The following is a 24,148-nucleotide window of genomic DNA, read 5'->3' as shown; positions in this document are numbered from 1 at the left end:
TTTCATGCTGTGTATTGCCGTTTACTGCTCCTAAACATACACAAAAATAAAGCCAATTTATCCCCGGAGTGAAATCTGTATTTACATTACAGTTGTGCAAAGAATTACAGCGCATGTTTATTTGGCAGTTGGGAAACATGGGAAAAGATCCGAAAGAGTAGCTAATATTGCACATTTTTTAAAAGGTTACTTTAGAGCAGGTGAATTCACACCACACAGAGAAGTCGGAAGGGAGCTAGTAATTTTGGGGTATGTTCTCAACTGAAGGAGCAATGTGTTTTTCTTCTGTAAATGCTTGTATTTGCTGCAATGAGGCAACAGACACAAACAGGAGGAGAGTATTTTCATTGACAAAGAGCAAATTGGAGGACTACAGGCCCCAAGGCTGAAAGAGGTGTTTAGGGCTTCTCTGGAAGCTTAATTAGCCCCACTGTGTTGTAGCCAGGTGCCAAAGGAACATGAACTCAGAATGCTTCAGATCAAGAGATCTTCCAGGCAAAGATTGGAGAGATGCTGGCTGGGGTGACTGGTGGCTACTATGGGAAGTGCTTCCTGGAGAAGCTCTTCTCTAAGCTGAGCGTTCAGAACATGCTGAGTGAAGTCAGTCAGGAGGAAAGGGCGAGATACAGAAAGGTCTCCCTCAGATGTGGGGCTTAGAGATACACAGCAAGATAGCAACAAAGGCTCGAAGGCAACACAACAGAACTGAGCCATAGAACTGAGGTGTTGTTTTTGTGTGTGTGTGTGTGTTGTGTGTATGAGTGGGGGGGGTGAAGGTGTTGAAAGGGAGGACCATTGGGGGTTTTGGGAGAGAGAGGTGACTACACTGGGGAGGAGAGTGGTGTTGGAATTATATAAATGGGCAGCCAACATTAACAATATTGTAAATTACAGAACCTCAATCATTTTTTTAAGTAAAAATATGAAGTAAAGCCCAGACAGTAATGAAAACAAAACAACCCTATCAGGACATTGACTGAATTGCCAAGAAAAGTTTTCAAGGCAAGACAATGTGAGAGAAAGCCAAGAGATGCACAGGAGATCCAAAGATCCACAGGGAGTATCTTTCTAGAAGGCAGAGACGGGATTCACAGCGAGTCACTTCTTAGGACAATTCCTTGTGATTCTACCTTCTTGGCTTCTTCTTTCTAAGTAGTTGATGCCAGGGTCAGACATTTTCCTTTTCTTTCTCACATTGGATAATGGTCAGGGGAAAAGAAGGATTTGTTTTCATTAAGAAGGGGACTGTTTTAATCACATTTCTGTAAGGAAAACCTCAGAGGATTCTGGAGGGAGAATTGGCTAATGCTGTAGTCAGAGCTCCTTGGCAATTATTTTAATTTCCGCAGAGTTAATGGAAGTTTTGAACCAATGAACTTGATAGGAGAAAATATTGAGGTAGCACGGCTAATTAGACTGTTCTCTGGGCTTTAAAAATCATCAGGAGACTAATCACCTGAGAGAGGACGGAATTGAGTTCTTGTCTTATAAACTTCTTTTAACTTGGCAGACTCCGGTGAGTTTGAATTATGTGCTGATGTTACAAATGAGAGAAAATAGGAATGGGTGATTGGGGTTTTGTTGGCACTCCGTGTTGATTAGAAGTCTTTGTGAAAAGTTAGTTAACTTCCAGAATCCTCTGACAGGAAATTGTGACATACTGGCCTTCACATAAGACCGGCATTACATGTAGGAGAAATAGCTCATGATTTGGTTAATCACTTCAGACAGAAGTGTTGACAGTTTATTCCAGTTGACATATGACATTTTCTCATGAGGTGAGTTTTTAAAATAATTGTAAGTGGTGTATGCATGTATGTCAGAAGTCTGTGTTGGATTACACATCAAACAGAAGTAGATGAGAGATCCCTTGTACTGTTGGGGTGGGTCGTGGATCCACCGAGGCTGTATCATATGACCTCAGCTCTCCACAGCCCTATTATCAATGGACAGGGTCCAGGTCAGTACCTGACCAGCACCATCCAGTGTTACTTTCTCTCAAATCTGCTATATAAGATTGGGCAGCTTTGACTCCAGTGCCCTGTTTGCATTTGAGCAGCTGGAGTAAGTTCAGTTGAGGAAAAGAGCAGAAAATCCCAGTCAAGAGATCATGTCACCTCTGAAGGAGGGAGAGAATAGGAGTTCTAATAGATCCTTCTAATAATAGTTCTGGTATAATAATAGTCAGTATTTTATAATGCGAGTACAATATTCTTATGATAATCGTTCTAGTATTCTAGTAGATCTAGCAGACCTCCTCTTTCCTGGGTCCATGCAATAGATCTGCTTCGTGCATAGGTGCTTTTCCGTTCTCTGCTGCTAAACTCCCTCAGTGACCAGGACCTGCTCGACCCTGAGAGACATTCCAGAAAATAATGAAACTTTGAACTCTCTCTGCTGAGATTACCCAGCTGAAAATGACAAGTCAAAAATTAACCTTCCTGTTCATCCCCAGGACTTTGTGCCTTCTTCTTTATGTGTTGATTTTAAACATTCACTGGCTGTTGCTTGGGAAAAAATAATGATTTTTAATTTTTCTCTTTCATGTGGCTCCCTTTCTTAACGGCATTTAGATTACCTTTGTTCTTACAGGCTGGAAGCAGGAAGAGAGTGGCTAGCTCTCAAGCTCTTGAAGAGACGCCTTCTTCATATGCTCATTCACTAATATTTTTCAACAATATTTTGTTTGGGAGCCATTTCCAGCTGTGCTTGGGGCCTATTCCTGACTCCGTGCTTAGGAATTATTCCTGACAGAACTCAGGGATTACACGGGGTGCCGAGTACAGCACCCTACCTGTTGTACTCTCTCTCTCTCTCTGACTCTCTCTCCGTCTCTCTCTCTCTCTCTCTCTCTCTCTCTCTCTCTCTCTCTCTCTCTCTCTCTCTCTTCTCTGGCCCCATACTTTCTTTGTTAAAGTGTTAAAGGGCATATGCCAGAGATATGACAAGTGTCGGGGTGGCTCCCTGCCAAGTCATTTCCATGTTAGAAAGCAATTTCAGAAGCAGGCATCTGCGAAGGTGGATATCTCTTTTGCAAAGGACAGTATATTATATCATTATTCTACCTCATATTTGAACACTTTGAGGATTACACTGTAGGCAGTTTGTGTGCCGAAATTGTCTTTTCTCTTCTATAAAATGGTGACTGCAGTGTCATTTATTTTATCTAGTGGGGATAAAATAAATATTAATTACAGCGACTTATCCCATAACATAATTTTCCCTCTCGGTTTAATGAAGCCGATTCCTGATAAATGCATTCTTCTCTTCCAGAGTTTCATTTGCCAAGTCTCAGATGCTGTAATGGACTCGCCAGAGGCTTGAAGTTCTTGGCCAATTTTTCCCTCTCTTACAAGTGCCCTTTGGAGATGCATTTATTTCCTGAAAATAATTGGTGCTAGTGAAATTAATTTTAGCTGGAAGAGAGAGCTATGTTGTTATACTCTTGACTGCTACTTTAGATAAATATTTGAACTAGAAACAATCATTACATTTTGAAAGAGAGTAGTTGGCATTTAGAAGGTATGCTACAAATATCTAGTGTGAAATAAATATACGAGACCAACTGGAAATGAATATATAGTTCTGTTGGCATGTTTTTCACCTTTATGCCAGTTGCAGGGATGCTGGTAGCTCATAGGTCACCAGGGTAGTACTGGGGGGATGTGGGGAAATGAGGTGCCAAATTTGTGCTGGGGAGATGAGGGATCAAAGTCAGAGCCTTGTAATGAAAGGCATAGGCTGTTCCGTTTGAGCCACATTGCAAGCCTTTGGCTCATTTTCTTGAGGAGTTTTTAGATGCTGCCTTCTTCCCCCTGCAGAATGAAAGCATATCACCAAATGGAGATTTTCTAGAAAGGTGGCAGTGCTTTTTGACTGGACTGAGTGAAGTTCCATGTGAAATATGCACAAAGGTAGATTGTCTCAGGACAATGGCTTCATTTCGTACTCATGAATCTCTTGGCATTTTTTATGCAAAAAAAATCCATGGAGCCTTTGTTGAGAAATAGTTTGTCCAGAAACTCCTCAAGTGAAATCATGGTAAAGCAAGTATTTTAGCTTAGGGTTTTTCACATGACATATGTTTATGATTAGAGAAGCAAGCATTTAATTTTCACCTCGTGGGCAGAACAATTCCTTACCCTCTATATCATTCACTCTGGGGTTATGGATCATATTTTGTTTTCTTGGGATCATACCCAGGAAGAGTTTGTGATCCAACAGCAGGGAGCTTGTGACAAGCTGAGCTGAGTTAGACAGAGTGGTTGGACCAGTTTTCTTTTGAGCATCTATTTCCTTTCAGGTAGGGAGACCATGCTAGGTTGGCCTCAGATTGTGTTGTTTGTGCATTCTCATTTGTACATGCACATGCATATTTGTATGTCCTTGTTTGTGTGCAAGCACGTGTGTGTGTATGTGTGTGTGTATGCACTCGCACACTCTAGGGATTCTAGATTGACCACAGGGCTGCAGAGTTTGGCGTGTCTTCTGGAGTTGAGGCAGAAGGGACAAAGCAGCTTAGATCCAGTTGACATCTGCATGTCTGTAGATTTCCATTTGGGTCCCAGAGTGGTGTAAAATGGGAATCACAATAACCAGGCCTGCTCTGTGACTAGCTCCCTAGTGAGGTGGAATGACACGAGATGGTAATCCACATGCCTGCCTGCACACACCAGTTGGATCTTTCCCTTGGTACAATATGCCTCTAGCCTGCACCTGGGGTGTGCATCTGTAGGCAAACATGATTCCTAGTAAAGTGCTCTGAGAACAGTAGAGCTTCCCAGTCTCCTGGGCCCTGCTTCCATTGTTTCTGGAAACAGCTGCTACTGATGTGCCTTTGATAGTGAAGGTGAAGGAAGAGAAGAGAAGGAATGTGGCTAATTGCTTCCCTCCCTTTCCTTTCCTTCTCTTCCTCTCCCAGCCCATCCCCTGCTCTATTTTTGCTTTGTGTTTGTTTTTATGGACTGCCTCCAGAAGTACTTGAGGGCTGTTCCCACTAAGGTACTCAGGGGACCAGGGATTGAGTCCCCATCTCCTGCATGCAGAGCGTACATCGCATGCCTGTTGATCCATCTGCCCAACCTCTCCATTTTTTTCCTTAAGCTTAAATGCTGGTTCAAAGCAGAACCAGGGCCACGACAGGTTTGGTGTAAGTGAAAACTGCTCTTCCTCTTAGCTTTTAGGTTCTAGGGGAAAAGCAGTTGGACAAGGTCCAGGTAGAAACTCATTCTCATACCCCAGTTTCCCCTGGTTTCCTGTGTCCTTGACATCTTTTAGGAGAGGACTAGGACTGCTTCGAGAACTTTCTTGATCCGCCCGGTTGTCCCAGCGGAAGTCCTTCCATCCCTCCCTCTGGACTTCAGTGTTCCTTCATCGCCAGGGACTCTCTGGTCCCTGCCCTACGTGGGTGACCTCACCACCACCCACACACTGATTGGAGGGAAGGAGACATGCTCTCTGGATTCCCTTTCATCTTGCTTAAATGGTTCTCACAACATGACAACTTTTTAGAGCTTTCTGTCTTCTTTTCCTGGTCAAACTCTGGAATCAAGTTCATCAGCAGTAAATGTACAGTCCCATGAAAATCTTCAGCTTTTATATGTTTCAGCTGTTACTGTCTTCGTAAGGTGTCAAAGCAGGGAGCCTCTCTTGAATCTTTCTGGTGGTAGAATAAGGTACTGGTTGTTCAGGAGTGTCACTTGAATCGACTTTATGATTTGTCCAAATGAATTTTGAGGAATAGGTTGTGTGTGTGTGTGTGTGTGTGTGTGTGTGTGTGCGCGCGCAGTATTATATATTTTAAAATTTATTTTAATGTAGAAAAAACCGACAACTATTGATACAATTCTAGAATTAAAATTGATTAGATATCAGTTCCAATATTAAAATCAGTAAGTATAAAAATCAACTTATGTGAAACCTGGTATGTATGATTGTGAGGTTGTTAAGTCCTTGTCTAAGATGTTATTAAGCAGTTTGTTGCTAGTTGAACCTTCTGTGTTATTGACTTTGTTTGTTGAGTTTAGTTGGCTTCTATGTTACTTTCCCCATTTAATTTGCTATGCTCCAATTGGAATTTCAGTATCCAGGAATCAGGAGGTATTGAACAGCTGCATGTGTGGCCGCACAGTTCAGTCAGTATCTATGGTCTGGGTCAGTGAATTAATGTGGCAGTGTCTGGGTCAGTGAATTAATGTGGCAGTGTCTATGGGAAGTAAATGTGGCTGTCAGGTCTTCTGGAAGTATGGGAGGTTTGGGGAAGGCTACTCACCCCCACTCCAAAAAACACCAGAGATCTCAGCCTTGGCACTGGGTTCTTAAGTTATTCACAGTTTGGTGTGTCTTCTGAGAATGTTTGTGAAGTGGTGGAGTTGCTTTTGGTGTGACTGCAGTGGTGAGGTGTGGGTGCAGCTGTGGGGGCTTTCAATGGGGCGGGAATTTGGCCCACCCACTTCCTGAGGGTACCCTGGAGATTTTAGCGCAGGGATTTGTGTTTCCATGAATTTTAGTTGCTTGCATGCTTGTCTTGGGAGATTTAGTTGGGAATGGGTAGATCATTTTAGTAACTAGTATCTTAACATGGGCTGGAGCCATAGCAGAGCGGTTGGACGTTTGCCTTTCACGCGGCCGACCCGTGTTCGGTTCCTCTGCCCCTCTCAAATAGCCTGGCAAGCTACTGAGAGTATCGAGCCCGCTCGGCAGAGTCTAGCAAGCTACCCGTGCGTATTGGATATGCTAAAAACAGTAACAATAAGTCTCTCAACTAGAGACGTTACTGGTACCCGCTCGAGCAAATCGATGAGCAACGGGATGACAGTGATCTTACCGTGGTCTTCAACCTCCACTCCACAGACATGGTCAATGTAGAAGGGTTGAAAGAGCACTAATCTCTAATCCATCAGTGTGTGTTAAAACAAACAAACAAACAAACAAACAAACAATAACAACAAAACAAAGAAAACAACTGCTTGTTGTCTTCATGACATTTTTATCATGACTTATTTTTTTTCTCCATGTTTGTCTTTACCCACTAGTGTACCTGCCCTCACACCCTTTGCCTTGAAGAAAATACTCAGCTGTGAGGGCAGCAGGGGCCAACCATGTGCTCTGTGCTCCAGACCTGCAGGGACTTCATCTTATCCCTCAGCCTTTCTCTTATACCCTTCACCCCGCTATACGGGACATGTGGTTAATTCATGCAGTGGCGTTTGGGTCTTTGTCTTTGGTTTTTAAAATTGGTGAAGAAAAAGATTTCAGAAAGAGATTTAAAAAAAAAGGGGGACCATTTGTCTACAGTGGAGGGAACACAAATTGCTAGTTTTCTTCCCCACTGTGAACCAGCATTTTTTATCAGATACCTCAAAATTAACGTGAAATACTCTGAAATCCAATAGTTCATCTTCTAAGATGTATTTATTTACTTTTGGTTTGGAGGCCCCACTTGGCTGTACTCAGGGCTTACTCCTGGCTCTACACTCAGGGATCACTCATCCTGGATTGGGGAACCATATGGGCTGCTGGGTATAGAAGCAGGGTCAGCTGTGTGTAAGGCCAGTACCCTGTCCATAGTATTATCTCTTCACCAACCTGAGATTTTATTTTAAGAAAAGAATTTCAAACTTAACCTATAAATAATCCTCTGTGTTAAATATTCCTTTTGTGCTAAAGAAAGGGGAGAAGAAATTTCAGGTATGTGGGATGGTGGGACACATGAGCAGTGTGCCAACCTTATTTGATTTTGCAAACATCACAGTATCACTGTCACTGTCATCCCATTGCTCATCAGTTTGCTCGAGTGGGCACCAGTGATGTCTCCATTGTGAGACTTGTTGTTACTGTTTTTGGTGTATCAAATATGTCACGGCTCTGCCGTGTGGGCGAGATACTCTCGGTAGCTTGCTGCCTTTGTTACAGGATGGTGATGCCTCTGGTCATGGTAGCCAACTGCCAGAGAGCACTGGGGCTAAGTATGTGTAGGACAAGAGCCTTAATCCCTGTCCTATCTCATTAGCCATAAGATAGGATGTCTTGGTTTTTTTTGTTCTTTATGCACTACAAGAAAGTAATGCTGATGAGCTTCAGAAAAGAGGTCTACTTTTTTGAAGGCTGGTAGCAGTGATGAATCTTCCTGTTGAGGGTTGTAATTTACTGTCAGTAAGCCTGTGGGATCCTTGAAGTGGAGAGGGTGTCACATTCTGAATTGATTGTCAGAGCTGTGGAGATGATTTTTACGGTGCCGGAAGGCCATGGTTTGAGCCCCCCACCCAAGCACTGAGACAGAGCAGCAATATCCACTGAACACCACTGGTGTGGCTCCCTAAATAAAACAAAAGAATTGGTTGTTGAAATTGTTACTGGCTATAGCTTTTTAGTGGCACTTTCATCATTTTGTATGTGGCCTCACGTAGAAAGTTAGGTAGAGTGGGGCCAGTAGACAGTATGGTGGTTGGGATGCCTGTCTTGGCTTTGATCCTCAGTACTGTGTGGTCCCCTGAGCATTTCCAGATGCAGTGCTGGAGGCTCCTGCATCACAGTCCTGGTTGATGGAGAATCATGGATGAAACCCGTAGGCCTTCTGAACATCTGCTGGGAGGTCTTAATTCTCTCCTGAAAAGTTAGCTGGAAGGGAACCCTGGGGAAGCAGCAGGAGGTTGCGAGTTCAGCCCTACCCCCACCCACTCCAGTGGGGTCTCTGCAGCACCCAGTGTGGTTGCTTCTCTCCTGTTCCCCTGTGTGATCTGCAGTGCCCTACAGCCTTGTGTGCCTGCCATTGGTCACTGCCAACAGCATCACTGAGGTGAAGGGAAGCAGAAAGTAAGATGAGAAAGAGAATGAGCAGAATTTAGTTCTTTCAAGTCTGCTGAAGACTTTGTCTCTTGGACCTGCATGTCAGAAATGCTCAAGCAAGAAAAGCTCAGAGCTGGGAAACTGGTGTTTTGCTCCTTTTCTTGCCATGCCAGGTGAAGCTAATGCGGTCTGAAGACTGGCACGCATGGAGGGTGTGAGTAAAGAGGAGAGTTCTGTTTCACCTCACATGGAAAAGGGAGGGCAGATGAATATTTGTGGGGGAGGGGGCTGTTGAGTGACACACACTGTGCTAAGCTCATCTTAGTTTTTTTTGTGTGTGGGGGGGTGGGGAGGACCACACTTAGTGGTGCTCAGGGCTTATTCTTGGCTCTGCACTCAGGAGTCACTCCTAGTGGGCTCTGGCAACCATATGTAGTGCCAAGGATCGAACCCAGGTTGACCTCATGCAAAGCTAACTCCCCACCCACTGTACTATTGCTCCAACTTATCTTAGTTTTAATGTTCCTTTCACCCTGAAGCATGTGGAGATCCATCCACTGGCATCTTACGCCAGGAATTTCTTTGTCCCACAGGTCAAAGCCCTGATCTGTGAGGCATTTGATCCCCCAACTCAGGGCCAGTGGCCCTCTGGTCACTGAGACCCAACCCATTGCCACCTCCCAGGGCCCATTTAGCCTCTGTTCTGTTCCTGCACCAGCTCTTAATAAATTACTTTTCAGAGAGCAGATATGCAGATTTCCTCTCTGGGCATGTCCTCTGTGGTGATTGAGTAGATTTTGTGAGTCACTTTTGGCTTTTGTTGCCTGAGATTTGCATCATAGTTTATGTGTGTAAAATAGCATTTATTCTATAATATATAATCATAATACAGTTCATTCTTCTCATTGATTAAAAACGAGTCTATCCCATGCAGTTAATGACTTGATTTTACTCACCTCCTCTTTTCAGTGTTGTAGCATCAAGAACATGGTCTATGAGACCTTTCATCATATACTTTGTTCTTCCCTCCTTAAAATTATTTTTTATTTTACTTTTTTGCTTTTTGTGTCACACTTGGCGATGCTCAGGGGTTACTCCTGACTCTGTATTCAGGAATTATCTCTGGCAGTGCTCAGGGAACCATATGGGATGCTGGGGATCGAACCCGGGTCAGCCACGTGCAAGGCAAATGCCCTACCCACTCTGCTTTTGATTTGGCCCCTATTCTTCCCTTTTAACACACCACTTTTATAAGACAAGATTTTATTGCAGGGATTTAGGGAAAATTACAACAAATAGCTCAACGTTTTCTTCTCTCTGATATAGGTGGATGTGGCCCTGGTTCCCCCTCCCCTGTCCCATCTTCCCTGTCATATGCATACATCCTTCTACCTTGCCTCTAGTACCCTGGGAGTGACCCCTCTAAAAAGAAAGGATGTAGTATTCTATGGAAAATGGCATGCTTCGAGGCTGGGGCATGGCTCAAGCCATAGCAGTTCTGCATATGGCTGACTGTCAAATATACTTAAACATTTTTCCTTGCTTAAGTGAAACTGGACCCAGTTGGTGGTATTTCTTGACAAATTGGAACCGATCATGCAAATGGTGTCCCTTACTGAATCTGCAGCTATGCGATGTCATTTGAGTCCGGTCATTTCAGTAGACTCGTGGCATACTCAGGATCTCTTATACCGCAGTCAGAGAAGATGCTGCTTTGTTTTTGAAGCAGATGACTACTACACTGGTCGAAGATAGCAGGTATTTGTTTCCAGATAGGAGCAGAGAAAGAAGACAGTGTTTACGTGATGAGCTTGGTATTCAAGGCCTGGGTCTTGAGAGCAGTTGGTTGGTTCTCAAGCATATGACTATATGGGGAGTGAGGAAGCTTGAATGCTGCTGTTTCCCAGGACGCCTGTTTTCTTTGCTAGGAAAGAAAACTTCCCCACTTCCCCACTCTGAGATATCTTGTCCACAGAATAGACATAATGATGCCTAATTTGGTGAAGAACAATGTGTGTAAGCACTGGTAATACTGGGGTTCATTAAAGGATGGTGGATGCCAAAGAAAGAACCCAAACTCCCCACACACGGTCTGTTCCAAAATGGGTGTGCACTCAACACCCGTTGCTTCTTAATAGATTGTCAAACAAGATGGAGATGAAAGTCACAAGAAATACCTTTCTACTTCTCAAGTCCCTTTCTCCTTGGAGCAATTCCAAGATGTAGTTAGACCTCAGTATACCTTGTAGCCTTGTAATAATAAAAACCCCGTCACAAATCCAGTGTCAGTTTGACATTTCTTCAGTCTTAGAATAGACCTGACTTTGGAATTGCTGGCTCTCCACTCCCTCCTGCTGTTTAACATGGGTATGAAAGTTACATCCTACGTAGCATTGTGAGGTGGGGTGATGTGAGGTGAGTTCAGCCACTGGGGTTCAGTTTCATTTGCACAGATCCTAGCCCCAGATTTTTTTTTAGTCACACCTGGCAATGCTCAGGGGTTACTCCTGGCTCTGTACTCAGGAATTACTCCTGGCGGTGCCTGGGGGACCATATAGGATGCCGGGGATTGAGCCTGGCTCAACCACATGCAAGACAAACACCCTACCTGCTGTACTGTTACTCCAGCCCTCCACCCCCGTATTTTACTTCTGTGACTCAAACCTCCAGGAGGGCACCAGGCAGTTAGGAATGGAGTCGAAGGGGAACCAAGAGATCAAGAGATTAATTTTGCTATGAGTCTTGTGTGTCTGGTCTCAGATAACCTTCCTTAACAGAGGCCTTAGAGATGACCAGAGGACTTTCCTTACTGCATTCAGTAGCTTACTGACCCACAAGATCTGTGCATAATCCTTGGCCCCTCTGTGAGTTATAATGGTTCCTTTTACATTGAACCTCCTCTTTGGGTCAGAGCTGCGGGTGCAGTAACAGACTCCCCCAGGCCCACCTCTCTGGAGGACAGGGGTGTACACCCCCCATCTGGGTGGGATTTCTCTCACCACTGCCCTGTGCCTTTCCTGCCACTCCCCAGGAGTGGTGGCTGGCCTGCAGAATGGAGGAGGCGTTCCTCTCACTGTTTTGCTGTTTCTCCCTGTGCAGATGATGAATCAGGTGGAAGGACAGCAGAAAAGCCTGGTGCACGCCATCGAGTCCCTGCCGGGCTCCGGCCCCCTCACTGCCTTGGACCAGGACCTGCTGCTCCTGAAAGCTACCTCGGCTGCCACCCTCAGCTGCCTGGGGGAGTGCCTGAGCCTCTTACAGCAGAGCGTGCACCAAGTGGGCGCCCCCAGCCACAAGCCAGGGGCCTCAGGTAAGACCCCACAAAGGAGCACCCCGTGGGCCCCCTCCTGTCTAGCCAGTCACGGTTCCTCCCTCCCTCCCTCCCTCCGCCCCTCACCCCTGCCTCCCAGGGTCTCTGTCTTTATCCCTCCTCCTTTCTCTCCCCTCTTTGGGATCAGCCCTTCTGTCGACTACTTTGAAGGAGAACACCTGGGCCCGGCTGATGGCTCAAGTGACAGTCCCCCAGCATGTGTGAAACCCTGGGTTCAGGTCCCCTCAAAATATAGGAGAGTGTGGCCCTGGTCTCCCCCCACCCCCACCCCTTCCCTGTCACACGCATACGTCCCTCTGCCTCGCCTCTAGCACCCTAGGAGTGACTTCTTTAAAAAGAAAGAATGTGGGGCCGGAGCGATAGCACAGCGGGTAGGGCGTTTGCCTTGCACGCGGCCGACCCGGGTTCGATCCCCGGCATCCCATATGGTCCCCCGAGCACCGCCAGGAGTAGTTCCTGAGTGCAAAGCCAGGAGTAACCCCTGAGCATCGCTGGGTGTGACCCAAAAAAAGGCAAAAAAAAAAAAAAAAAAAAAAAAAAAAAAAAAGAAAGAATGTGGCATTCTATGGAAAGTGGAATGCTCAGGGCCGGGGCATGGCTCAGAGGGCTGCAAGGCATGTGTACCTGCTGGAGGCCTGGGTTCAAGCCTCCTCACTTGGTTCCACCGGCACCACCAGGAGCAACCCCTGGGCCTGGAGGCAGGTATAGTCCCTGAGCAATGTTGCCTGTAACCTAAAAATGAAACAAAGTGGAAATGTTTGCATCAGCATCTTTTTCGAACCCCTCCTAGACATGCTGCCGCTCATCCTCTGCTTCTTTCCCAGTTAGCTATGTTTTGCCTTTTAAAAAAAGAGTGTGTGTGTGTGTGTGTGTGTGTGTGGTGTGGCGTGTGTGTGTGTGTGTGTGTGTTTGGGTCACATCCAACTGTGCTCAGTGCTTACTCCAGGCTCTGTGTTCAGGGATCACTCCTGGCAGTGCTCGGGACCGTTTGGGGTGCCGAGGGTCAAACCTAGAATGGTCATGTGCAAGGCAAGTGTCTTACCCTCTGCACTGTCTTTCCAGTCATAGGGCAGCTTTTCACTCAGGAGTTGCTTTTCAGAACCTTTGGTTCATAGCCTTGGCTCCAGGCTCCTTGCTGGCGCCGTTGTCCATGTGTTCACCATGTCCCTTCTGATGCTCTGTGGTGGGCACATCCAACACCCCCTGGCCGTGCCCCTGAAGCCAGTGTGCTCCTGCATGGCCCCTTCCCAGCTGTGTGGCGGTGTCTCTGGGATACCTCCTCAGAGCATTTCTGCTTCTTAACAAGAAGCTAAAGGTAGTGAGACACTCCAGTAAGATGTCTCTCTCCCTCTGAGATATGTATTGGAACCTTGGAGTAAGGAACAATGAAAGCAGGAGGTCCAAGTCACAGCAATGAAACTCAAAAATGTACCTTTCAGAGAGGCAGGCTGCGGGGCTGGAGCGATAGTACAGTGGGTAGGGTGTTTGCCTTGCATGTGGCCAACTCAACTTCAATCCCCAGCATCCCACCCATATGGTCCCCTGAGCACCGCTAGGAGTAATTCCTGACTGCAGAGCCAGGAGTAACCCCTGTGCATTGCTGGGTGTGACCCAAAATACCAAAACCAAAGAAAAAAAAATAGAGACAGGCTGCAAGGAGCCCAGGGACACTGATGGAGGGAAGGTGACCCTCAGGCTGTGGGAGCACTTGCCCAAGCCCCAGGGTTCCTAGGGCTTCGTGTGGATCAGGAAAGTGAATAAGAGTCAGGGGGCTCCAGTGCCAGAGTCTGTCTTCAGGAGGAAGGCAGAGAGGGTAGAAAGAACAGGTAAGGCTCCTTCCCTCAAAGTCTGAACCCCCATCCGCTCCGAGACTGGATCTGTCCTTCTTCAGTAATGAATGTTGTCCGCCAGGCTGCTGGGGAAATCAGTAAAGTCTGTGGATTTGGAATAGGATTTCATCCATTTTTCCATGTTGTCTTACTAAGCTTTGACTTCTGTGTTTGCATGTACGTTCGGGTATGATACTTTTTGTTCCTTTGGGAGGTCAAATCTAGGATTTCATACACATAATGCATGTGCTCTACCACTGAACTACACTGAGCTTTTTGTTTTGTTTAAAGAAAAAAAACACAGCAAAGTATTTAAGAGCAAAGATATATCATGCCTGCAATGTTCTCTTAAGTGGTTAAGAAGTTTTTATGCGCTTAGAGAGATGGAAAAGATAAACGATCATTTGGAGAAATGAGAGATGAATGCATGAAAAATTTTAAAACTATGCTTGTACCTTTCTAGAAGTGTGAACTGAATAATTTATCTGAGCGGCGGGGTTGGGGGGTAAGTGTGCTTGGGGCATATAAGATACCAGGGATCAAACTGAGGTCAGCTGCATGTAAGACAAATGCCTTAACCCCTGTACTGTTTCTCCGGCCTGGAAATTAGTTTTATTTTAAATATAAAAAATAAGATACATGTATACCTGCTCTGAAAAATGAGAAAAAGATATTGTCTTTGGCTATAGTTAGCCCACTGGGTGGCCGATTCTGGGTTGGGCTGAGAACTCCAGGCAGAGGAGGATGTTTGCTAGGATGAAGAGAGCCGAGCTTTTGCTTGTTTGGGGGCCACATCGACAGTGATTAGGGTTTGAAATTACTCCTGGAGATGCTTGGGGGCCTCTATGAGATGCTGGGGATCCAACCTGAACCCAGTCGGCCTCGTGCAAGGCGAACACCTTGCCCACAATACCATTGCTCCAGCCCCGAGAGCCCAGCTTTTGCCTTGGCTCAGCTACTTAGCTGTGTGGCGTTGGGCAAGTCACCCACTCTGAACCATCTCACCCACAGAATGGACATAATAATGCCTAATTGGTAAAGAAAAATGTATGTAAAGACCAAGACCAAGCACTGGTAATACTGGAGTTCATTAAAGGATGGTGAATGTCCGAGAAAGAACCCAAACTCCCTCCACACTTTCTGCTCCAAAAATCCAATCACTGTTCTGCAGTATTTTCAGTGATATTGAGGTCAAAGAAATGGCAGAGGCAAACCTTCCAACAGAGAGGTGTTTTTTGTTTTTGGGTTTTTTTTTTTTTGCTTTTTTGCTTTTTGGGTCACACCCAGCGATGCTCTGGGGTTACTCCTGGTTCATGCACTCAGGAATTACTCCTGGCGGTGCTTGTGGGACCATATGGGATTTTAGGAATCAAACCCGGGTCAGCCGTGTGCAAGACAAACGCCTTACCTGCTGGACTCTCGCTCCAGTCCCTCAACAGACAGGTTTTAATGCTTTTCATCAACCTCAGTTGCCTCCTTACCTCGTTGATGATGTGACCCCTGAGCAGGAGAGCTTGGTGGTACTTTCGGCAGCCAGTTAGTACTGAAACTCTTCTTCTAGCCCACAGGTCCAGTCTCAAGCTATCTGCACTTTTGTCTTTGGATTCAAGTTTTACTAGTATCTTTCTTAACTTATTAACTACAGTCTCAATTTTTTTTATTAAGACACTATGATTTACAAAGCTATTCATAGTTGAGATTTAGGTATACTATATTCCAACACCAGTCCCACCACCAGTTTCACTTTCCCTCCATCATTCTCTAAAATTTCTAAAATGAATCCCTAAGGTGTGCTTCAGCGCTGGTCTGTAGCAAACCTCTTATTTTCCACCCGATTTCTCTTGTCTTTTTTTTTTCTTACTTTTTTGGGTCACACCTGGTGATGCACAGGGGTTACTCCTGGCTCATGCACTCAGGACTTACTTTTGTCGGTGCTTGAAGGACCATATGGGATGCTGGGAATCGAACCCGGGTCAGACGCGTGCAAGGCAAACACCCTACCTGCTGTGCTATTGCTCCAGCCCCAATTTCTCTTGCCTTTATTTTGCTTCACTCTGGCATCTTTATTTTGTTTTACTTTATTTTGCTGATAGGGCTTCCCAAGAAGTGCTCAGAGGCCTGAGGAGTCCCTCCCAGCAATTCTCCACTAGCCAGGCCAGGGTGTCAACGTGAGACCCTGAGGATGTGATGTTGCATGGGCCAGGGGTCACCAGGGCTGCACCCAGAGTTGTTAGGGAGGGGGTGGGAGTCTCTAGGGCTACACCCAGCCTAGGTGACCATGGGATGCAGGGGATTGAACTGGAGGCTGGCCCCTGTGCTGTTTCTCCGACCCCCCTCTGACATTCCTAAGAAGTGGAGGGGTAAAATATGTGGTGTGGTGACGGATTGAAATGAAAAATGTTTGGGAGGAAGGGGCACTGAACAGTGTCCCTGAAATTAGGTCACAGACGGTGCCTGTCTCTCCCAGTGGTCCCCGCTCCACCTACCGTTTGTCCTCCCGCTCTGTTAGCCATGTCCAGCAAGGAACTTGGCTTCAACTAGGCAATAGAGGAAGCCGGAAGCCTTCCCTGGCTCTCCTGTTCAGGACAGAGATGGCCTATGAGTGTGGAAGCTTGTAGAGAAATTCTTTCTAGGAAATCTCATCCCAAATAGCATGGATGTGTTTCACCTGCTCAGACAAGAGGCTGGGGGGTCTTAATGCAGCATCAGCAGTGCCGGCGTCTTGCGGGATTCCTCCTGGACCCTGCTTGGTTCTTCTCCTCAGACCCGTGCTTGATGGTGTCTCACCTGCTTTCATCTGAATCCGTTAGGGGAATGGGATGGTTCTGCTTGTGTGGCCAGAGGCTTCCTGGTTCTCAAAGTGCTCTGAGAAGATGTGGAAGGAGCAGAGTCAGCCCTGTGCCACAGAGATGGAGAACAGGAGAGAAAGCACCTCTAGTTCTTTTGCTTCCTTTTCTTCTTGACCCTTTAACCTTAATTTATTATTATTATTATTATTATTATTATCATTATTATTAAATCACCTTGAGATAAACAATTACAAAGCAGCTCGTGATTGGGTTTCAGTTATCCAATGTTCCAACACCTGTCTCTTCACTAGTGTATATTTCCCACCAATGTCCCAAGTTCCTCCTTCCAGCCTCTACCCCCAGCGTGCCTCTATGGCAGGCACTTTTCCTCTCTCTCTCTCTTTTCTGTTTCCTTTTGGGTATTATGGTTTGTGATACAGGTACTGAAAGGTTATCATGTTTATCCCTTTACCTCCTTTCAACACTCAGTTTCTTGTCCAGAGTGATCATTCCCAACTGTCATTAACCTTTTTTAAAAGTTATACTCCAAATAACACAGTTCCTCAAGTTTGAAAAAGATTCTTCTTGAGTCTTTGAAATCTGTATTATATATGGGGGTGGGAGGGAGGGAAACAACCAAATTAATCCATAATCCATGCCTCCAAGACGTCCTAGCTGCCTGTAGTAGAATAGGTCCCTGGGCTCTCAAGCTGATGGAATCCAGGATGACGGTGACCTCAAGAGTAGCAGCATGAAATCTGTTTCTTTTAGGTGCTCTCGTAGCCTGATGTTTGCTGGTAAAGAAGAATGACTGTTATGCCGGGCTGGGTGGATGGAAATCCACATCTCTTTAAGGCCAAACCTAAAAGGATCAGGATTTCCTTTAGAGGCCCCTTGGGAAGGAGGCCTGGCTTCCACAAAACAAAATGCTGTGCCCTTTGTTCCTATGTCAAGTAGGTTTCCCCAGCCCTTGCATTGTTGTTTTCGTAGGCCCCTTTTCTAAAGCAAAAATTAATCTGTAGACTTGTCGTACTTCATCTTCTGCAGTGTTTCACTGTGTCTTTGGGGGAATAAGTTAACTTCCATTTATTTCCCCTTGTTGCTCCCTGGTGCTCGTTGCCTTTCAAACCTATTAAGCAACAAGACTGGAGCTGGAAAATATTTTGGTGTTTATCTGCCTGCCTCCTCCCTCTCGTGACCCAACTCTCCCCCTCCCTGCCCCCTGGCCCCCACTGCCCACCAGCAACACATTTGGGGCTCCCTGACCAGCATCTGATGTGATCTCCAAGGGCTCTAAGCTACCATGCTTCTTTTACCACCTGTGTATTGAGAGGGATGTAATGGAAAGAAGGTCACTTGGCTTTTCCGTTGAGGCTCCTCTTACACAGTTCTCTTTTGTTCTCGGTGGCTCCTAAATTGGCTTCCGCAGTTTTAGTGGAGGCCAGTGATCGATGGGGTAGATGAAAGTGAGTGAGATTCTTGCTTCCCCAATCCAGAGGCCTGCTCTGATTTTTCAGGGTAAAGGCAGGCAAGAGGATGCATGGAGCTGGCTAAGCCCAGGAGACTTGAGATGGGTTAGGTGGGTTACCAGAGAGTAGGAGAAGAAGTTGGTTTGGGGTACAGAGTCGTTGCTGTCTTATAGGCTCCTTGCTCAACCCAGGGACCATGGTGCCGGGAAGAGCTCCTCACTCATGGCACCCACAGTGTGGAAGGGCTCAGGCTGATGTCCCTTCTTTTTCCACTTCTATTTCCATGGTGTGTTTTTGACCATCTTTCTACCTTATGGGATTATTCTTTCTATCTTATGCTTATCAGACACCATGGGCAGTCAAACCCACCATCATCTTTTGACCTACGAAGGAAGGAAATAGAAATCTGCTAGGACAACTCTGACTCCATTGACTGTACATTGAGGTACATCGTCCAAGATTAAATGGGCATCTCAGGGCTGGGAAGCAGCAGGTAGGGTGCTCACCTTGCCTATGCTGACCATGGCTTCAACACAGGCACCACATGATCCACCAAACACCAAATATAGCCCTTTGCCACACATTTCCAGGTGGCCTGGGTAATCCCCGCACCACAGACTCTAAGCAGTATAGCATTCCCAGGCCCTCACGTTGAACTGCCAGGGCAGGTTGACTGAGAATCCCATTTGGAGGATCCTCACCAAAAAATGCTTATATGCAGTATTTTTTTAAAAAGTGTCCCTTCTCTGATTCAAAGTGAAAACTATCAGCATTTTATTTTTTATTTAAAATACTTTTAATGAATCATCGTGAGATATAGTTAAAGACTTACAAACTTTAGTGATTATGTTTTAGTCACACAATGCCAGAGTACCCATCCCTCCACCAGTGCCTATTCTCCACCACCAATGTTCCCAGTATCCCTCCCACCACCCCCACCCTATTACCACCCCCCCACACACACACTATCAGCATTTTAAACACATAGAATTTAACAGGATGAGAACTAGGATGAGACCTAATGCTGTAAGCCTTTTTTTTTTTTGAGGGAGGGGCATTAAAATATCATTTGTCTTGATTACAAAGTGTCTTGGGGCTTTTTTAAATGTTACCCCAAGGTAGTCTCTGCTCTCACCATGGTCTCAGGCTTGCTCATCTCTGCATTTAACTGGCTTCATTCCCCTGCTCCTTAATTCGACTTCTTGCCTTTCTACATTGGCGCATACCTTTCTTGATGCATGCTTTCTTCATAGCAGAGGGGCATTTTGGAGTCTCTCTAAGCTTCTGAGGCGACCTTGAGCTTAGAGTGTAAGAGCACGGGCTCTGGGGCAGGGCTGCTCTGGTTCCCTTTTTATTTTCCCTTTTGCTGATTTCTTGCCCCTCTGTTTCTTCCTCTGACAAGTGGGTATAATGGTGCGACCTACCTCCTAGTCAACAGATTGTGATGATTCAATATGTAAATTGTGGCAGTAGGCCTTGGCACCTAGTCAGAGGCGATAAATGTTGACTCCTTGGCAGAGGAAAGAGAATTTGACTGGGGATAAGCCCCCTACTGCTACTCCCCCAAGCTCCTTGCCTCCGCACATATCTGTACCCTTTTCCTACATTCTTTCTGTTTATCTTTTTGCTTCTGGCAGTTAGTATTGTAGCAAAATTCAAACCTAACTACTTCCCCACTCCCCTTCCAGTCAGATCTGATTGTTTGTTCAGGGTTTACTCCTAGCTCTCTGCTCAGGAATCACACCTGGTGGAGCTCATGGGCCTTACGGGGTACCAGGGATTGAGGCTGGGTCAGCTGCTTGCCAGGCGAGCACCTTACTCACTATTCTATCACTCCACCCTCCCGAGGCAGATCTGATTTTTCCTGCCTAAATAATTAGAAAAAAATCACCTTGATTTTCATTGTTTAAAAATGTTGGCCCCTTGGTAAGCGGGGCGTTCGTCCTATGCCGTTGTCTCTGCTGCTGTGTGCACATGAAATCTCAGTAATGAAACGCCTCAGGAAACATTGTCAAGCCGTGTCTGGAGGGGAGCCCCTCCCCGTGCTGTTGTCGGAGTGTGGGGGCTGTGTGGCAGCAGCCCCCCCGGGCCAGCTCAGCCATCACCCTTGCATCTGTCCTTGTTTATTGTCTATCCCGAGAACCCGCTCTCTCCGCCGGAAGCAGTGCTCCACTATCTCTTACATCTCTGCTGTGCGTCTTCCCCTTATCTTCTGTCTCACCCTTGGCATCTCTCTGTCCTTGGCAGCTGCACACTGGGAGACGTTATCTTGACACTTGTCTCGGGTTTCTGCACTATTGATGCTCCTGTTTTTCAGGTTTCAGAGTTCATTTAAAATCTCCTAATGCTGATTTAGTTTCTCTGGAGTTCCTCAGTCTTAGCTTTTTTTTCCCCCTTATTTCAGGAGGGCTTACACTGGTGTGAGATGAGCCTGTGCCATTCCTGCTTCCTCTGACACTTTGAATGAGAAACCCTAAACATGCCTGCTTCCTTTGAGACTTCTGATATTTATTTCTCCAAGTTCTGTACAGTTCTTTCCATTTTGCTGAAATTTCCCTTCAGCTTCAAACAAAGCAAATCCATCAGTGCTCGTTTCTTTGTGCAGTAGGATTTCTTGGGGGTGGGGAGTACCTAAGTGACTAGATTTTTGATATTCTGACTCCCTCAGAGATTATTCATAGCTCTGTGCTCAGTGATCATTACTCCAGATGGTGCTCTGGGGGTCATACTGGATGCCAGACATCCAACCCGGGTCACTTGTAAGGCAAATGTCTCACCCTTTCTCTGGCCCCATCTTGACTGTTTCTGGTTTTTTTTTTTTTTTGCTTTTTGGGTCACACCCAGTGATGCTCAGGGGTTACTCCTGGCTCTGCACTCAGGAATTACCCCTGGCGGTGCTTGGGGGACCATATGGGATGCCGGTGATTGAACCTGGGTCAGTCGCGTGCAAGGCAAACACCCTACCAGCTGTACTATTGCTCCGGCACCCTCCAGCCCCGATCTTGACTCTTTTTAAGTAGTGTTACATGTATTCACTCAGTCAAGTAGTCTCCAAAACTTATTTCATCTCCAAAGTTGGCTAAATAATAACTCCTCGTTTCTCCTGTCTTTATTCCCCTCAACTACCATTCTACTAGTACTACTACTACTAGTACTACTACTACTAGTACTACTACTACTATTATTGTTGTTACTGTTACTATTATTATTTGGTCATCTCTTGCTTTTAGAAAGCTCTGGCATGCATATTCTTCTAGATAGTCTCTGTCTTCCAACATGTAACATTCATTGGGCACATATGTAGTGAACACACTCTCATTGCTAGACCGTGCTCCAATTCTGGGGACACAGCTAGGAGCCAGAGTAGGATCTTCCCTGCCTCCCACAAGCTCACTTTCAGGGGGGAGAGTGAGCTGTAAGTAAAGAAATGAGGTGATCCCAGGAACCCCCGGTAGGTCTAAATGCTGTGAAGTCAGTAGAATGTTTGAGGCAACAGGGGATGCTTTTGGGGTGCTACTTGGGCCAGTAGCCCAATCCCAAGGGGCTTCTTAGAGCCCGTGATGACGTGCTGCCCCTGGATGTGTGCTGGGCATCTCTCCCACACAGGACAGAGGGATAGCCCTCGGTGTTGGAGTAAAGACCCACCCAGAGGCTCTCCCCGGTTCCTGAACTGGCGGCACTTGAATGGCACCACGCCCCTCATGGTTGCGACTTTGTGCCTTGGGAGAGAAGGCAGCAGCGGCACAGGGCCGTCTTCAGAGGCCACTGGCGTAGATTGTGTTCCTTTTGCAATGAGAAGCCCCAGGAGGCTTTTAAGCAGCAGTTAGGTGATATGATGACAAAATCACACCCAGCAGCTTTCTCCATTAAAAAAAGGCTGTGGGATCCAGAGAGATGTTACAGTGGGCAGACTCAAGCTCCGTCAGGAGAGACTCCTGAGCAGAGTTGGGAGTAAGCCCTGAGTACCACCGTGTGTACACCCCTCTCCCCCACAAGCAAACACACAGTTTAGACTTGGGTTAGAGGATGGTCTGCACAGGAGCTCAGAGCAGCCCCGGGCGGCCCTTGCTCGCCAGCCTCCTCTGTGTGGGTTCCCCAGCCGGATTCCTGCAGCGGGGACAGAGGTCACTGGGTCCTGGCAGGTTTCTCTCAGAGAAACTCCCACGGAAAGCCTGATGGAGAGGATTAGGGACGGAGCATGTGAGAGGCTGAAAGGCTGAGCTGTAGAGTCATATTTACTTTAGCCCTCTGGGATTTTGTTTCTGCAAATATTTAGAAAATGTGTTTAGGAAATTGAAAGGTGCGAATACTGAGTTCCCTGGGGCTAGAGATCTAGTACTGGGGAGAGGAGAGGGGTGCTAAATGCTTGTTTTGCTAGTAGCTCACCCAAGTTTGATTCTAAGCACCACCAGGGGTCACTGCTGAGCACCGCCAAGTGTGGCCCAAATAAAAGCAAACCCAAGAATATCGCAAAATCAAGAATTTTTTAAAAGAAAAACACTTGGTTTTGGTGACATATGAGTAAATTTTGTCCAAGGATGGGGAAGTAACAGCCCACGGTGATTCTAATAATTGCAGGTAGGCAGAAAGTGTTTCTAAAGATCCGATCTGAATCCACACTTGGTACCCCATTCTAAGTGACCCATGACCCCCATTACTTAACCTGGCCTAATTAAAACCAGCCCCTAAATTAAAACCAACCATACCTCTCCAGACAGCTGGGTCCGAATGTTTCTTGAGCTTTCCATGTCCCATCTGGAAACTACTTGGCATCATTCTAGGTCTTTATTTCAGAAAACATCATGGGATGGCACGGGCCCAAGTCACATTCCACAGAGCAGCTGAAAAACGGGACATTTGGCTCCCTGCCATCAGCCAGTGCCAACATAACCTGGGCGATTCTACCCAACTCCGCCGAGGATGAGCCCACCCTGCCGCCGGAGCCAGAGGTAAGCGAGCAGCACCCCCGTCCCTCCTTCGATGGCTTGTGTTACCGCTTGTTCAGAAAGTTCTCATATTTGTAACTTGCTCGTCTGTGTGTTCAAGAGGAGGCCAGTGACAACACGGAAGCGCCGCCTGGGGTGGCGAGTGGGCTCCGTGCGCGCTGTTCTCGCGCCGGGCCGCTGCCCCGGGCGCACCGTGAACCTCCAAACGCGGGAGCTCCTGATTTCGGGAGAAATTCGGTTGAAATTCGGACGCGCCCATTCCAACAAGGCCGGTGATGCCTGTGGACGGGAGCAGTTACAACATATCGCGGCTGCTCTGGGTGGCACCTGCTGACGATAGCTTCTGCCTCACCCGCATGCTTTAGAACCAGGCCAGGGTTCGGGGGTGCTGGGCCCACACGCCTCCCAAGCTTTGCGCTGCGGCCCAGTCCCCGGCTGCGGGGCCACTTCCTGTGGGTTGCGGGAGGAGATGGCCCTGCAGATCTTGACCCCGAGGCAGGCTCCCCACAGTCCCAGGGCTCTGTCTCCGGCTCCCACATTCTCCTGTCCATGCTGCTTCAGTGTTAGCTGGACCCCAAATGCCACCTTTCCTGTTGTCAGTTGTTCTCTGGGTCTTGACTGAGTTTTTACATTTTTTTTCAGTCTTTTTTTTTTTAAATTAATTTACTCTTTTATTGAATCGCCATGTGGAAAGTTACAAAGCTTTCAGGTTTGTCTCAGTTATACAATGCTCGAACACCCATCCCTTCACCAGTGCACATATTCCACCACCAAGAATCACAGTATACCTCCTCCTCCCCCCCACCTCCCCAGCCCCCCACCCCGCCTGTGTAACTGATAAATTTCACTTTACTTTCTTCAGTCTTCTTTTGAATGTGCATATTCGATTGACCTGACCATGTGACTGGGGCTGGAACCTGCTCGAGCAGTACATTAAAGATAGTTCTTAATTAAACTTGCGTTTGCCAGAAAAATTGTGGCACCCTCCATAAAATCT

General features: G+C 46.6%; 1 protein-coding gene across 2 annotated transcripts in view; it reads left to right on the top strand.

The window, feature by feature from the left end:
• Window positions 1-24,148, top strand: part of OSBPL10 (oxysterol binding protein like 10) — a 299,778-nt gene that overhangs the window by 210,482 nt on the left and 65,148 nt on the right. For both annotated transcript variants that reach the window (XM_055136189.1, XM_004603949.2), the window contains 2 exons: window positions 11,887-12,097; window positions 23,000-23,154. In XM_055136189.1, the coding sequence (XP_054992164.1) occupies window positions 11,887-12,097; window positions 23,000-23,154 (366 nt within the window). The remainder of the gene's footprint in view (window positions 1-11,886; window positions 12,098-22,999; window positions 23,155-24,148) is intronic.

Source organism: Sorex araneus, chromosome 4 (genome assembly GCF_027595985.1).
Source record: "Sorex araneus isolate mSorAra2 chromosome 4, mSorAra2.pri, whole genome shotgun sequence".
Lineage (NCBI taxonomy): Eukaryota > Metazoa > Chordata > Mammalia > Eulipotyphla > Soricidae > Sorex > Sorex araneus.
This window is presented reverse-complemented; position numbering and strand designations above follow the sequence as displayed.